At 39.7% G+C, this 16,112-nt stretch overlaps 1 protein-coding gene across 3 annotated transcripts in view; it reads left to right on the top strand.

Annotated features, from left to right (window-relative positions):
* The window catches only part of scai (suppressor of cancer cell invasion), a 182,030-nt gene that overhangs the window by 96,265 nt on the left and 69,653 nt on the right, over positions 1-16,112 (top strand). For all 3 annotated transcript variants that reach the window (XM_072565864.1, XM_072565865.1, XM_072565866.1), the window contains 4 exons: positions 10,409-10,504; positions 13,449-13,535; positions 14,344-14,442; positions 14,781-14,877. In XM_072565864.1, the coding sequence (XP_072421965.1) occupies positions 10,409-10,504; positions 13,449-13,535; positions 14,344-14,442; positions 14,781-14,877 (379 nt within the window). The remainder of the gene's footprint in view (positions 1-10,408; positions 10,505-13,448; positions 13,536-14,343; positions 14,443-14,780; positions 14,878-16,112) is intronic.

Below are 16,112 nucleotides of genomic sequence, written 5' to 3'. Positions count from 1 at the left end.
TTTTTATATGATATATTTTTATTGAGAAAAAATAGATTTTTTAATATTACAAGTAGAAAACAATGCAATTCAAAACAGTACAAAAATAAACCCAAATAAGTTTAAAAAAAATTCCCAACCCACTCTCCTGTACAAATGTAGAAACATACATAGAAAAATATAAAATTTAAAAAAACCTGAACTAGCTATTTAAATAAATAACCAACAATAAACAAATAAATAGTAATAACTCAACCTAGCCAAACAAAACACTCATATATTCACAGTCCCTCCTCCCTGGGTATTGGACTTGTGAAACACAATCGTTACAACTATATAAAAGCCCTTGTTAGTGTGGCAGGTAAATCTATGTCCAGGTATTCCGAAAAGGGCTGCCATGTCTTGTAAAAATTCTCAGTTTTGTGGTGTACCACATTTGTGAAAACATCCAGGGGAATATTCACCATAACAATCTTCCGCCAACCCGACAGGCCCAGGGAGGTTTTTGGATATCCAACCCAGCAAGATATTCTTTCTTGCACAAAACGTAAGAATATTGAAAAGTTTTTTCTTATGCATGTCTGCTGGAAATACAGTGGGTAAGCCCAAAAGGAGAGAGATAGGGTCCTTCTCCACCCTTCCACCCAAAATCCTCTCCATTGCATCCGCCACAGCACTCCAATATGTTTGAAACCTATTGCAAGACCAAAGACAATGGGTAAGAGTGCCCATACAGACCTTGCATTGGGACATGCTGAAGATACCCCTGGTTTAAATTTTAACAAACGGTCTGGAGCCAAGTGGACCCTGTGGAGAATCTTCAACTGTAAAGCATGGGACCTATTGCAAATTGATATCTTCCTTGCATTCTCCCAAATATCCTCCCATGCCTCTGAGGAAACTTCAACACCCAGCTCTCTTTTCTACATCTTGCAGAGTCGATCAGACTCATCTGAGGTGGCACTCCCCAATTGATGATATTAAGTTATGACAGAGAGGACACTCTTAGCATTTAGCACACCCACTCCCCACCCCCACCCCCCGTCGGATTTGCAGGGATCAGTCAGAAGTGTGTTTTTTTAAAATAAAATCCCTAACTTGGAAAAAAAAACGAAAGAAGTTTTTATTAGATAACTTGTACTTCCGTACTTACTGATCAAAGGACATCATTACGTCTCCCTGAAATAAATCATTCATGCAAGACACACCCCTAGCTGCCCAGTGTTTAAATCCTGAATCTACCATGCCCGGTTGAAAACCTGGCATATCCACTAAAGATGTAAACAAAGGTGTTTTGTCAATATTGCCTTCCCTCTGCCAAATTGCCCTCCATGCTTTAACAGTATTGATGACTATTGCGTTATGGCAATATTATCTAACTGTCCTCATCTTGTCCAAAAACAGCAAACAGGTAATGGGGCACCTTGCCTGGGAGGCTTCGATATGTAGCCATATTGAAAGAGGATCCCGACAAACCCAATCGCTCACGTAGGTCAAAAGCGAGCTTAATTGGTAATTTTTAATGTCTGGAAGGTCCCAAAACCTGTGAGGCAACTGCACTTCGGCTAATTTAATGACGGGCCGCGTACGATGCCAAATAAAGGAGCTGAACCAGCTGTTCAGTCTCCTGAGTGTTTGTTTATTGAAAATCGGGGGAACATCCGTATAGGGTTTAGCAAACGAGGGAGAATATTCACCTTAATCAGCGCTATCCAACCCAACCACGAGACTGAAAGTGCCTCCCATCTTTGAAGATCTTGTTTAACTTTTCCAAATAATTTAGTAAAATTGTCTTTAAACAGCCAATCCAGAACGGGAGTAATGAATATGTCCAAATACACAAACCCCCCTGTGACCACCTAAATGGGAATCTATAGTCGCCCACAAGAACCAGCTCCTTTGTAAGACCACCTCTGATAGCCTCTGATTTAGCAAAATTAATCTTATACCCTGAAAAAGTGCCAAAAGTTTGAATGCATTGTATCAGGCCAGGCACTGATTTGTCAAAAAAAAATTAGGACATAGTCTGCATACAACGAGATCGTATGTAATTTTGACCCCACTTCTGGAGCTGATATTTTGGGATGCCCACGAATGACCTCCGCCAATGGTTTAATCACCAACGTAAAAAGCAATGGTGAAAAGGGACAGCCCTGCTGGCTGTCCCTAAAAATATTAAAATTGCTTGATCGTACCCTGTTGGTAATGACTGCTGCGAGAGGTACACTGTAGAGAACCTTTACTCATCTAATGAAGACTTCGCCCAAACCAAACTGCTCTAAAGTATAGTAAAGGTACGGCCATTCAACTCTGTCAAATGCCTTCTCTGCATCTAAAGAAATCACCAATCCTCGTATTGACTGCTGTTGGCATCCTGGAATTACGTTAAGCAGCCTCCTAACATTATTGGAGGATCTGCAACCTTTTAGAAAGCCCGTCTGATCCTCTTTAATAATAGAAGGTAACACAGTTTCCAGCCTTAACCCAAGAGCCTTAGAGAGGATTTTAAAGTCCACGTTTAAGAGCAAGATGGGCCTATATGAAGCACAGTCTTCCGGGTCCTTCCCTGCTTTAAGGATAAATGAAATATTGGCCTCTCTGAGATGGTGGGCGACAGTCTTGATTAAATGAATCATTAAACATGTTCAGCATCGGGCCTGACACTATACTTATAAATTCCATATACAATTCATGGGAAGTCCATCAGGACGGGTGCCTTTCCACTCTGAAGCTGCCTCACAGCACTTATTGCTCTGATAATGGGGCATTGAGAAAGGACTGTTGTTCGTGAGTCACACCTGGGAGCTTCAGATCTCTAAAAAAGATTCCATTTTGGTCTGTCCCTCCTCAATCCTCAGATTGGTATAGTTTAGAGTAAAATCTCTGGAACGCCACATTAATCTTTTTAGAATCATATGTTAGGTTCCCAGAACCTTCTCTAATTGCCATAATGGTTTGTGGGCACTCCACTTTCTGGCAAGGTATGGTAAGTATTTGCCTGGCTTGTCACTATGCTCATAAAACCTTTGCTTTGCAAAAGCCAGCTCCTTCTTTGCCGTCTGCGTGAGCACGGAATTTAGTGCAGACCGCAATGCCGTAATCCTCTGTAGTTTGACTAACGAGGGTCTGTCAAAGTAGGCCTTCTCGGATGCCTTCAACCATGCTTCAAGGAGACGTTGCTGCTAACCCTTCTGCTTCCTACTAGTGGAATATGAAATAACTAATCCCCTAGCATAGGCTTTGGCAGTTTCCCATAGAATGGATGTGCACTCAACCTAGCCTATGTTGATGTCTCGGAGCGCCCGAAATTCCCTAGAGAAATACTCCACAAACTTACTATCCACGAGAATAAAGGGATCCATTAGTCAGTATCTTGAACCCACTGTAACGTCCTTAATCTTAACCATAAGGTACACTGGAGCATGATCAGAGATGGTAATATTACCAATCGTACAAGATGCCACCAGATCGAGGGTTACTGCGGGGGTCAGAAAAAAATCGTCGCTCCGAAAGCTAGTGTGCTTCCAATTAAACCTGTTGGACTGTAACCTGGTGTTGTGTAATTTTTAACTTTATACACCCCAGTCCAACACCGGCATCTCCAAATCCGTTTAGAAGAAGCATCTACAAAAAATTTAAGGGGATGAGCTGGGGGATAATAAACATTTAAAACACCGTATTCTTCCCCATTTATCAAGGCTTTAAGAATTACAAACCTCCCATATGTGTCTTTAACACATTTCAACAATTTAAATGGGAGATTTTTCCTAACCAATATAGCCACTCCCCTACTTCTGGTATTAAATGATGAAAAATAAATTCAGTCAAAGCCATTCTGCTGTAATTTCAGATGCTCCTTGTCATCCAAATGTGTTTCCTGTAACAAAGCAATATGCACCTTCTCCTTTCTAAGACTCAAGAGTACCTTCTTCCTCTTAATTGGTGAGTGACTTCCCTTTATATTCCAGGTACACCATTTAATCAAATCATGAGTCATAATCTTCTGCAATTAAATTTAAATTCCAGAGAGGAGGAACCCGAACCACAAACTGCTGAGCCTTAGTGTCACATGATCCACCAAATATAAAAACTACATAAACTGAAACCACTACATTTAACAAATCTACAAAACTATTAAAAATAAAAAACAGCAAAAACCAAAAAGCAAACCAGCATATAAAGCGCCAACAGTGCTGAGTAGGAGTAGTTTCCCCCTCCCGCCCGGAGGGGGAAACTACATCCCAAACTGCCCATAAGTAGGCATCTAAGCATCTCAACCACCTTCACTTCTCCCTGCTAGAGCCGCACCACAAACACAAGCTGAAAAGAATAAACACCCCATAGAATATCGATATGAATTTTAAAAATTCTTTTATTAAAAAAAATGGGGAATAAATACTCCACCCATCCTTTGGTATATCCTAACTTAGAAATTGAAAATGTACATCTTAACCTTCGCCAGACATAGTTTAAACCAAATTATTATCAACAGAGGAAAAAAAGAAAAATAAAGCTCCAACTGGATTTCCTCAGTTTCTTTTACAGAATGATAAACACATACCAAAGCAACACTAGTTATACATAGTACAATTGTTCAAATTAGGTTAGTTTGTCCACAAAGTCTCTTGCCTTCTCCAATGTGTCAAAAAGATGTATGGACCCATCTAAGGTGATCCTAAGCACTGCCGGATATCTCTGGAAGTACTGAATCCCAAGCTCCCTCAGTCTTCTCTTGACACTGTTGTAAGATTTTCGTTTCTAGATCACCACCACTGAAAAGTCCTGAAAAAAAACATGATCTTAGACTCCTTGTAAATTAGGGCCTTTTGATCCTTCCCCTGGACTCTGGAAGCCTGCATGACATTCTCCTTTTCCCGGTAATGATGGAACCGCACCAGGAGAGGACGAGTACATTGACCCAGACTCAATCTCCGCACTGCGACCCGGTGAGCCCTCTCTATCTTCAGTCCTCTCATGCCAGTCTCCAAGTCAAGGAACTTCAGCAGCCAATCTTCAACAAATTCCGCATGTTGCTCACCTTCCTTACTCTCAGGCAGACCGATGATCCAAATGTTTTTTTCCTGCCCCTGTTTTCAAGATCATCCACTTGGTCATGAAAATTACTAAGCTGCATCTTCAGGGCTTGGATCTCATCCTTAAATAAACTGGCATCAGCTTCCACCACTGTGAGCCTGTGCACCACCTCATCCGTCCTCTTCTCCAGGTCTACCAGCTGCTGCTCAAGCTTCTGCAGCATGAGAGAGACTGGAGCCAGCTTCTCTTCAATCTGTTTCCCCAGCATCTCAAGATTTCAAGAGCTGGTTCACCAGGTAATTGGCTCCGAGGCTGCTGCAGGCTGAACTGCAGACCTGGCATCGGATGCTCCTCCTCCCTTTTTCCGCATTTCTGGACAGCTGAAAATAGGTAAGTTAATTTTCAGACATTTCTTGGGACTCAACGATCTTTCCGGAGTCCCAAGAAATCCCGATGACCTGGGTTGGGCGGATTAAAGGACCGTCCCGCTCCTGCTGCGATGCGAAGCTCTGCAGTGTGATCTTCTCAGATCGTCGCCATCTTAGATCACCCAGAACTGGATGACTATTTAACCAGGCATTTATTTTTGGTTCTGATTTGGATGTTGCTAGGCAATTTAACTGTTCCAAGCCAACTGTAGGTAGATTTTCCAGGGTCTGTAGTCTTCTGGATACAGGCCTAATAGTTCCCTTACTCAGTTCAGGCCTACTGGGAGTCTTTTGCTATCTCAAGTCCACATACCAGCAACAAGTACAGTGGCATGCTGGCCTGGATGCTTGAGAAAATGTTAGCAGTTTGATAGAGGCTTGGCTTTGTCTTGGGCTTTTGGGCTGACGTAGAATCCCTCTTCAGGATGTGCCCAGAGTGAGGCTATGCAATTGCCATCACTCACATGGTGTCCCCCAAGCTCAGTCAGCCTGGCGAGGGTGACCACTTCTGTCGGAATACCCTGTAACTCATCTGTTCCACTTGCCCCATTTTCCAATGATAAAGCCAGTGTAGTGCCTGTTTGATGTCCAGTTGTGCTTCAGTTAGTAGCTGTTTTTGCATGGTTGCATGTTTAATCCCACATATCAGTTGCTCTCTCAACATCTCACTTGGGGTTAAACCAAAACCCTCTGCCAGTTGATTTAACCTCATGAAAAATTTAGATATGGATTCCCCTGGTTCTCAAACTGCCAAGTAAATCCAATAGCGTCTCATATTTAGAGGAGGTTTGGGCATCATAAAATTCCTTGGGTAAATCCATCAACTCTTGAAAGGTTTTAGTATCTGGTGCCTCAGGGAAAGTTAGACTTCTAATTACCATAAAAGCTGTGGGTCCACAAGCTGTCAGAAGAATTGCTTGTTGTTTTTATCTGCCTAATGTTATTTGCCTGGGAGGGGGAGAAACCCTTCTTTGACACACTGGGTCCAGTCTTCAACAGCATGATTAAAGGGGTTAAACTTTCTAAATAGCTTTGCGATGCCAGGAATTCTTTCCCCAACCCGAAGACAACTGTTGGAAGTGAATCTCTTCAGGGGTGTGTTTTCTTCTTGTCTCCACTGAAATAACTCCACGATGGCCAGTATACCAGGTCATCCTTTATTTACATGTGCACAGTTCATGACATGCACCCAGCTAGCTCAGAGCGAACAGAAGTAGTTCACCTGCATTTTAGCCTTAAGTTTGCACCTTTCAATTCTGAGACCATGCTGTCTGCTTGTAGACTCTCCCATGAAAGATACGTCCTCTTGGCGATTCCTCTTTCAAGCCGCTTAACAGTTCGATATGTTTCAGTGTGATCATCACTGATTCTTCTAAACTCCAGTGAGTAGAGTCCTAGCCTGTTTAAATTTTGCTGCTTATCTGAGTTGTCACCCGTGAACTAACATCAATCCCTAAAATAAGGGGACCAAAACTGCGCTCAGTACTCCAGATGTGGTCTCACTAACATCGTGTATAGTTGCAGTTGTAAGACTTCCTTACTTTTATACTTTAACAGCCTTGAAATGAAGGCCAACACTCCATTAGCTTTCCTGAATACCTACTGCGCCTGTGTGCCAGCTTTCTGTGTTTCATACACAAGTACTCCAAGTCCCTTTGTGATCGAACTTTCTGCAGTTTTTCTCCACTTAAACAAATCTGTTCCTTTGTTCTCCTTTCCAAAGTGAACAATGTCACATTTTTCCACATTATACTTCACTTGCCATTTTTTTAATCTAGTCATTTAAACTATAGATATCTCCCTAAACTTTGCATCCCCTTCACAACTTGCCTTTCCACCTATTATGTCATTTCAAATTTGGCAACAGTACATGTGCTTCATTTCCTCCAAGTCATTAATGTATATTGAAAACAGTTGCAGTCCAAGCACTGATCCCTGTATGGAACTCTATTGATTACAGGTTGCCAACCTGAAAAAGAACCCCATAATCCCACTCACTGTTTCCTGTTCATTAACCAATTCTCTCTCAATGCTAGTTTACTATTTCCAACACTATGGGCTCTTATCTTATGACTTAACATTTTGTGAGCCTTGTCAAACAGCTTCTGGGCATCCAAATCAATGCATCTCTTAGAACCCCTCTATATATTCTGGTTGCCACTTCGTCAAAAAAATTCTGTTAATTAGTTAGGCATGATTTTCCGTTCATGAAGTCATCTTGCCTCTGTCGTAAAGCCATACTGACTCTGCTTGATTTTTGTTGTGTGTCATGAATTACCTCTTAAAATGCCTGCCATTACTTGCTCAATGTCTTTCCTGCGAATCTATCTGCCCATTTTATTTTGGCTATCTCTGTCCTCGTTTCATTGTAATTCCCTTTACTTAAGTAAAACACAATTGTCTCTGACCTAAGTTTCTAAGACTTGTAACTGAATATTAAATTTTATCATGTTGTGATCACTGCTTCCTAACAGATTTTTTACTCTGAGGTCAGTTATTAAATCTATCTCATTACATGGTTGGCTCTGTGACATATTGCTCTAAGAAACTTTCCCCAATGCAAATCAACATGAAGATGAAGGTCACTCATAATTATTGCTCAGTTCTTCTGACATACTCCTGTTATTTGTTGATCCGTACCCTTCCATTCAGTGTGGCCTACTAATGTAATCCTTACCTTACTATTATTTATCTCCACTCAAATAGACTCTACATCATCCAAGCTTAGATCATCATCTCTCACAACTGTCCTTATTTCATTTCTTAGTAAGAATGCTACCCTTCCCTCTTGTCTTTCCAAAAGGTCAACTATCCCTGAATGTTAAGTTCCTAATTCTGATCTCCTCGTAATCACGCCTCTGTAATGGTCATAATATCATAGCCATTTACCTGGATTTGTGCTGTCAGTTCACCTACCTTATTCTGAATGCTACGTTATTTCATAATTGCCTAACTTATTAGAATTGGGCTGCAACCTGTTTTGTTCAATTCGATAGATTTGTTATGTTTTCATCATTTCCAAGTTCAAGTATGGCTTGATTTAAGGTCCTCCTGTTAACCATATTACAAATGAATATAATAGGTCTCAATGCGCTTGCTTTAATGGTAAATGCTGAAGATGTACTTTTTCCAACTTATTTCTTTCTCTCCTCTGTTTGTTGATATGCTATTTTATGCAGTGATTTTGTTCATTTCCTCAGCTGGTAATTGCAATCTTGAATTGTTTTTTGAATTCTAACTGAAGTACACTTGATCATAATTGCAATTTCCCAATATCATTCAAAATTAAAACTCTTTTAGTATTCCGAATGCAAACTTGAATTAACAATGTTTTTTAAAATGGTTATCCTATTCTGTTGACGTAGCTTTTATTAGTAGTGCAGCTGAAATTGCTACAATAGTGGGTCTAACAGCAACTGCTGATTGGATCAATGTCCTTATACTATCACTGTGCTCCAAATTTTTGTAGTTGATCTAATAGTCACATAGCAAAGTTGGTTAACAAACTAGGAGTTTTTCCACTGCATGCTGACACTACTGTGATGGAAAGAGTGTGCCAACAATCAAATCCTACTACTCCCCCAACGGTAAACATTTGTTGATTCCATTAGCAAAATAGCCAGTCACTTCTATTTTGTGCTGTTTTTGAGAATAAAAGAAACCTCTGCCTGGTTTCTTTAATGAACTCGAAACAATCAGTTTGTTGTTGACAAAATGTATTCTCCAAGTGAGTGGCAACTACTGATTGCCATTTAAGCTGCAATCCAGAATTAAAACTATATCCCCTCAATCCTACACACCAACACGTCACAGATCACCAGAAGATAAACCTGTAGTAATGACGGTTTTGTTTCTAAATTAAAACAAAAGATATGGTCAACAACTCCTGTCGGCCGAGAGTCTGGAAACAAAGAATTGGATGTGATGACTCGGGAGCTTTCTTTTATGTTACTTTGCCAAATTGCTGACAGCCATAGATTGATGGTATATCCAGTTTGACTATGATCAATTTGGATTTGTATCTTTATAACATGATCACAGTTCAGCTTTTTAGGTTTACAAGGTAGACCAAAGTGCTATTATTTAGAAACTCTCAAGTTCTTTGAAACAGTGAGTGAGAACACTTCAGGAGAGAGATTGCAACTTCTGAGGAGTCTTCTGTACTCTGACTCTTGGATCTGTCAAACAGAACACCAAATCCAGAAAGAGTTGTAAGGCAACAATTAGCATAATCATCTCGATCCTCTCAAAGCTAACCTTACCACTAAATAAGGCAATAAAACCTATCTCTTATCCCCTGGAAAGCTTTGTTTAGTTGCATCTCTAAATACATTTTATTTCCAGTAAAAACAGCACATATTAAACATTGACTTCATTTTCAAGAAATCACATGGTTAACAACTCTCTTTAATCTAGTGGATGTACACATTTTAAAATGCTTGCATTCTTCCATCACTTCCCTGATCGGTTGTACCTGTCATGAAGGTGATGCTGATTGTGCCACAATATTCAGTTATTGACAGCAAGCTGAACTCCATCAACTAGACCACCTACTACCACCCCTCATTACCTGATTCTACCACTGCATCTAGATCTGCCCTAATTTGGCCTTCTGTGGCTCAGTGCTGAATCTTGTCAAATAACAATCCGACAAGGTACCTAACAATGTTTGATTGCGTTCAGTGTCCCGTATGAGTTCAAGTTGTTGAAATTAAGGCTGTAATAATTCTAACTTAGGCAATGTGGATTTTTTAGTGTTATTTCGAACATACAAAATAACAATATTTGTTGCATTACCTGTTTAACAATATGAATATGTAGTTAAAGTTTTGACTTTATACTTTGTTAGCTATCAATTATACACCAAACCTCAATCCCTTGACTCTGCCTCTTGATTTGGCCTGAAAAAGCTTGTTTTTACAAATTTACTTCTCAGGCTTAAAGTAAATTTTATTCTGTTTTAACAGGGACTTACCTCAGTATGGTCAGAAACAATGGCAGTCATATTTTGGACGTACTTTTGATGTTTACACTAAGCTCTGGAAATTCCAACAACAGCACAGGTTGGGAGAAATTTTGCTTTACAGTGTATGCAATGAAATAATATTTTGTTTGCAATAAACTACTCCAAAGTAAAGAAAATGGATATGATCTATCCTATCACCTGACATCCTTTTTGGTTCTGCAGCAAGCTAGATAAAAGTACTATTAACGTCAATGTCAGATTGTTTTTCACAATGCGAGTAACTTCCCTTAAGAGTTAGTTTAGCGAAGTTTATAAAGTTCACTTAATCAGTTTATATTTCAGTTAAGGATTGAGAGGAGTTCATGTGTAAGCCTTATATAGTGTGTGCTTGACTGTGCATTCATTCATATACACAAAAATTCATGAAATTCCAATATTGATATGAGTGGTCCAACATGTTGCAGTTTTGTTCATGTTTGACAATACTATTCTAACCATCAGGTGAAATAATTGAATTAAAGCAGGGTTCAGTACTTTAGCCAAATGTGTAAGAAGTGGTATTCACAATATTCAGTCTTTCGGTCTTGCAGCCCCATTCCCATTTAGGTGTGAAGGCATTAATGAGATTACATTTATTTACATAACTTATTTACCCGGAAATTATAAGTAAGTGGAACTTGCTGCCACTAGAAGTAATTCAAACAAATAGTATACATAGATACATTGATGACAGGGTAGCTCAATAATCCAGGAGGGGGAAAGAGAATAGAAAAGATGACCAAACAGATGCATGAAGGTAATGCAGTTGATGTGGTGTATATGGATTTCAGTATGATGTTTGATAAGGCTATCGCACAAAAAAACGGAGGCATGGGATTGAGTGTGATTTAGTGGTTAGGATCAGAAATTGACTAGCTGAAAGCTAGTGATGGTTGATGGGAAATATTCATCCTGAATTAGAATTAGCTTACTTACAGTGTGGAAACAGGCCCTTCGGCCCAACAAGTCCACACCGCCCATGCCGAAGCGTAACCCACCCATACCCCTACATCTACATCTACCCCTTACCTAACACTACGGGCAATTTAGCATGGCCAATTCACCTGACCTGCACATCTTTGGACTGTGGGAGGAAACCGGAGCACCCGGAGGAAACCCACGCAGACACGGGGAGAACGTGCAAACTCCACACAGTCAGTCGCCTGAGGCGGGAATTGAACCCGGGTCTCCGGCGCTATGAGGCAGCAGTGCTAACCATTGTGCCACCGTGCCGCCCACTCATCCTGGAGTTCAGTTACTTGTGATGTACTGCAAGGATCTGTTTTGGGTCCATGTTGTTTTTACAAATGACCTGGATGAGGGCATAGAAGGATGGGTTAGTACATTTGCAGATGACAATAAGGTCGGTACACTTGTGAATAGTTACAAAGGATGTTGTAGGTGACATAGGGAGATTGATAAGCTGCAGAGTTGGGCTGAGAGATGGCAAATGGAGTTCAATGCGGAAAAGTGTGAGGTGATTCACTTTGGAAGGAGTATCAGGAATGCAGAGTACTGGGCGAATGGTAAGATTCTTGGTAGTGTAGATGAATAGAGAGATCTTGGTGTCCAGGTACATAGTTCCTTGAAAGTTGCCACCCAGGTTGATAGGATGGCAAGAAGGTATATGGTTTGTTAGCTTTTATTGGTAGAGGGATTGAGTTTTAGAACCATGAGGTCATGCTGCAGCTGTACAAAACACTGGTGCGGCCACACTTGGAGTACAGTTCTGGTCACCGAATTATAGGAAAGATGTCAAAGCTTTGGTTAGGGTTCAGAGGAGATTTACTAGGATATTGCCTGCTTTGGAGGGAAGGTCTTCTGAGGAAAGTCTGAGGGACTTGAGGCTGTTTTCATTAGAGAGAGGAAGGTTGAGAGGTGACTTAATTGAGACATCCAAAATAATCAGAGGGTTAGATAGGTTGGACAATGAGAGCCTTTTTCCTCTGATGGCAATGGCTAGCATGAGGGGACATAGCTTTAAATTGAGGGGTGATAGATGTAGGACTGATATCAGAGGTAGTTTCTTTACTGAGAGTTGGAGGGGCATGGAACACACTGCCTGCAGCAGTAATAGACTCGCCATCTTTAATGACGTTTAAATGGTCATTGGATTGGCATATGGTTGCGAATGGGATAGTGTAGGTGAGATAGGCTTCAGATTGATTTCACATGTCGGCGCAACATCAAGGGCTGAAGGACCTGTACTGCGCTGTAATGCGCTATGTTCTAATATTCTATGTTCTAAAAATTTATTGACATAGTTGGCAGTGGGAGGAGGCTGATGTGAAGGATGGTTAAGTTGGGCTGAAAGGCTTGTTTCTTTGTAAATTCCCTATAGTACAATGTTGTTTCCAACTTGGCTCTGAGTGCTAAATGATATTGTCACGTCAAGAGGAAAATGTACTTTGAACAACTCATTATCTCGCTTACTTTGACAAAACTGGAGTTGAACTATGGTGATATGTTTGGATGAGAAAAACACAGGAGACTGATCTGAAAACCCACCCAGACCCATTTCCCTCTGACTAATACACCTAACACTATGGGCAATTTAGCATGGGCAATTCATCTGACCTGCACATCTTTTGGACTGTGGGAGGAAACTGGAACACCCGGAGGAAATCCACGCAGACACTGAGAGGATGTGCAAACTCCACACAGACAGTCCCCTGAGGCTGGAATTGAACCTGGGACCCTGAGACAGCAGTGCTAACCACTGAGCCACCGTGTCGCCCAATGTGTTACCATATGATTAATTTTGCCTACATCAGCAATAGGTAGTACTCCGCATTTCATTGCATTGCATGCACATTTTGGTTGAAACTTTAAACTTGTTGTAAATTGCACTTCACTGGCACTGTAAAACTAATATTCATTGAATACACAAGCACCAAGTTGGAATTTATCTGTACAATTTCTTTTGAAAGTTTAGTTCATATGGCTAATATATCTTATGCATGATTGTACATTTTTTTTTATTTGTCCATCGTTCATTCCAGGCAAATTTTGGACAATCGGTATGGCCTGAAGAGGTGGCAGATTGGAGAAATTGCTTCAAAGATAGGACAACTCTACTACCATTATTAGTAAGTTGGCTTTTTTGGTGTGGTTGAAAGCAAATGAATTACCACGATCACTTGGGGAAATTATTTACTCAAGCAGTCAGTGACCACTTCAGGCAATCTTGTATTTGCAATATGCAAAATTAACATTTAAAGTTGCACTGGTCCTCTTCTGTCTTGGCTCCTACCTTGTGCTTTGGCAGCTTTGCTTGGGGATCTAACACTGTGCAAAAGTGGTGAATAGAAGTAATGTCTGAGGAATTTGGTATATCTGCTTGTAATAAGAACTGCAAAATATGTATTACTGACATCCAAGACCAGTGGAATTAGAATTTCTGATTTTCTCTCACTCACACTCCTTTCTTTTTTCTCTCTCTCTTTTTTCTCTCTCTTTTTTCTCTCTCTTTTTTCTCTCTCTTTTTTCTCTCTCTCTCTCTTTTTTCTCTCTCTTTTTTCTCTCTCTTTTTTCTCTCTCTTTTTTCTCTCTCTTTTTCTCTCTTCTCTCTCTTTCTCACACACGCACACACACACACGTGCGCACACACTGTTTACTCTGTCTGACTGTCTCTGTGTACTCCAACTCTCTCTTGTCTTTCTCTTCTCTGTCTCAAGGATAGGAAAAAAGAGGAGAGAAATTACCAAACTGTATTTGTTTCCTTTTAGGGATGTGAATAGCCTGATAAAACTTGTAAACCATTAATTCTTATAAAAGAAAAAAAACTAACTTGTAGCTTGCAGGTATTGTTCATCTTTTAAAACATTTTAACATATGTCTCAATGTTTAGCTGCCTTATATTTCTGTTCGTTCTTTTCATGACATTCCAAACTTTAGCTTGCGTACTTCTGAGACCAGTTACCTGAATGAAGCATTTTCCTTCTACTCTGCAATAAGACAAAGGGCCTACTACTCCCAGGTCACTAAGGAGGATAGGTATGCTAACCAAGATACATTCATGCTAACTTTTTTGTGTATATAACTACAAGTATAGATCTATGTATGCATATCACGTTTGGTTATATAAAATGCATATGTACTAAAATACCCTTGCCAATATCTGTTTTTATTTCTTTTTATGGACAGTAGTGCTAATGTTTTCATGAAAGGAATTAAAAGAGCAAAGTTAGAAGAGTGATTAAATTATTTTGGAAAATTTGGTTTGTGTTAAATTTTACCTTATATTAAACTTGTTTTTACTTTGTTCCTGATTTAGTTGGGTTACTCAATGTTTCTTTGCTTTGAATCCATTTGGGTTTGCTCACTTTCTGTAGGCCTGAACTTGTGGTTAAAAAGCTACGGTATTACGCACGATACATCGTTGTTTGTCTGCTCCTCAATAAAATGGACCTTGTTGGAGACCTAGTTAAGGTATGGGATTTATTCTTAACTGTGTTTCTATTTATAAACTTTCAGAGATATCTACAGTGAAGAAGCATTTGTGTATGGCTTCATGCATTAACTACTGCATTGCCATTGACTGAATTGTTCAATCTCAGGGAAGCTGAAACCGTATGTGGAAAATTCTGTCATTCTGTTGGATCCAAAACTGAGCCTGAAATTGTTAATATATCTATCTTTAAATAGCCATTTTTATCTATATAACATTGCCAGCTTTCATCTTTACCTCATCTCCACCTACTGAAAACTATAATTTTTGTTATATAGAGACTGTTTTGCCCAAGTTCTTCCCTGCTGCCTCCTACCTTCAAATATGTCTGTGAATATCGGAGGAATGGTTAGTAAGTTTGCACATGACTGCAATTTTTTTTGTTAGAGAAAATGAAGTAAAGACCTTTTTTTACTACTTACTACATCAAGTGGAATAACATTGTAACAACACATGGTCATGTTGATAGCGTGTTGAGATAAGAATTGAGATTGAATAAATGAAAATATATTTTTCCTCACTTATTTTTGCCTTTCCTGAAGCAACAGTAGAAGTGATTCTGGGAAGTATACAAAGAATGAAATTAAAGTATTTCTGAATTTCTAATCAGCTACTTTTGTGATTCATTTCAACACATCACCTGAATTTTCAGATGTTCTCATTTAACAGAAGCCTACTTTCTGCTATTTTAAAAACCCTGATGCATTAATTTGGGTTTGAGTTTTGACATCAATCTTACATTACTTAATAAAATGTGTATAATATAAATTCAGCCATGTATGGATACATGGTTATTATATAGACACGGGCAAAAAGACGCCACATATGCAGCAGAGTGCCCATGATCTTTTTTCCCTTTGTCCTTGAAGGGTTTGTGGTTTCCTAATAAATGATTCCATTTTTCTAATTAATTCTCCATCTTCCGAGTTACACATTTTTCCACAATTTTAACTCTTCTTATTCTTTCTTCGGATGTGGACATCATTGGTAAGATCAGCGTTTGTTGTCCATCCATTATTGCCTTTGAGAGGATCGTAGTGAGCCACTGTCTCCTTGGATCACTACAGTTCATTTGGTGGTCATACACCCACATTAATGTCGTTAGGGAGTTCCAGATTTTTGATGAGCATTAATCGAGAAATGGTGATATAATTTCAAGTCAGGATTGGAGGTTGTCAGTTTGGTAGGTGCTGTTGAAGGTTGCATGATTTGTTGC

This window comes from Chiloscyllium punctatum, chromosome 49, assembly GCF_047496795.1.
Source record: "Chiloscyllium punctatum isolate Juve2018m chromosome 49, sChiPun1.3, whole genome shotgun sequence".
Lineage (NCBI taxonomy): Eukaryota > Metazoa > Chordata > Chondrichthyes > Orectolobiformes > Hemiscylliidae > Chiloscyllium > Chiloscyllium punctatum.
The sequence above is the reverse complement of the archived record's forward strand: the minus strand, read 5'-3'. Positions and strand labels throughout refer to the sequence as shown.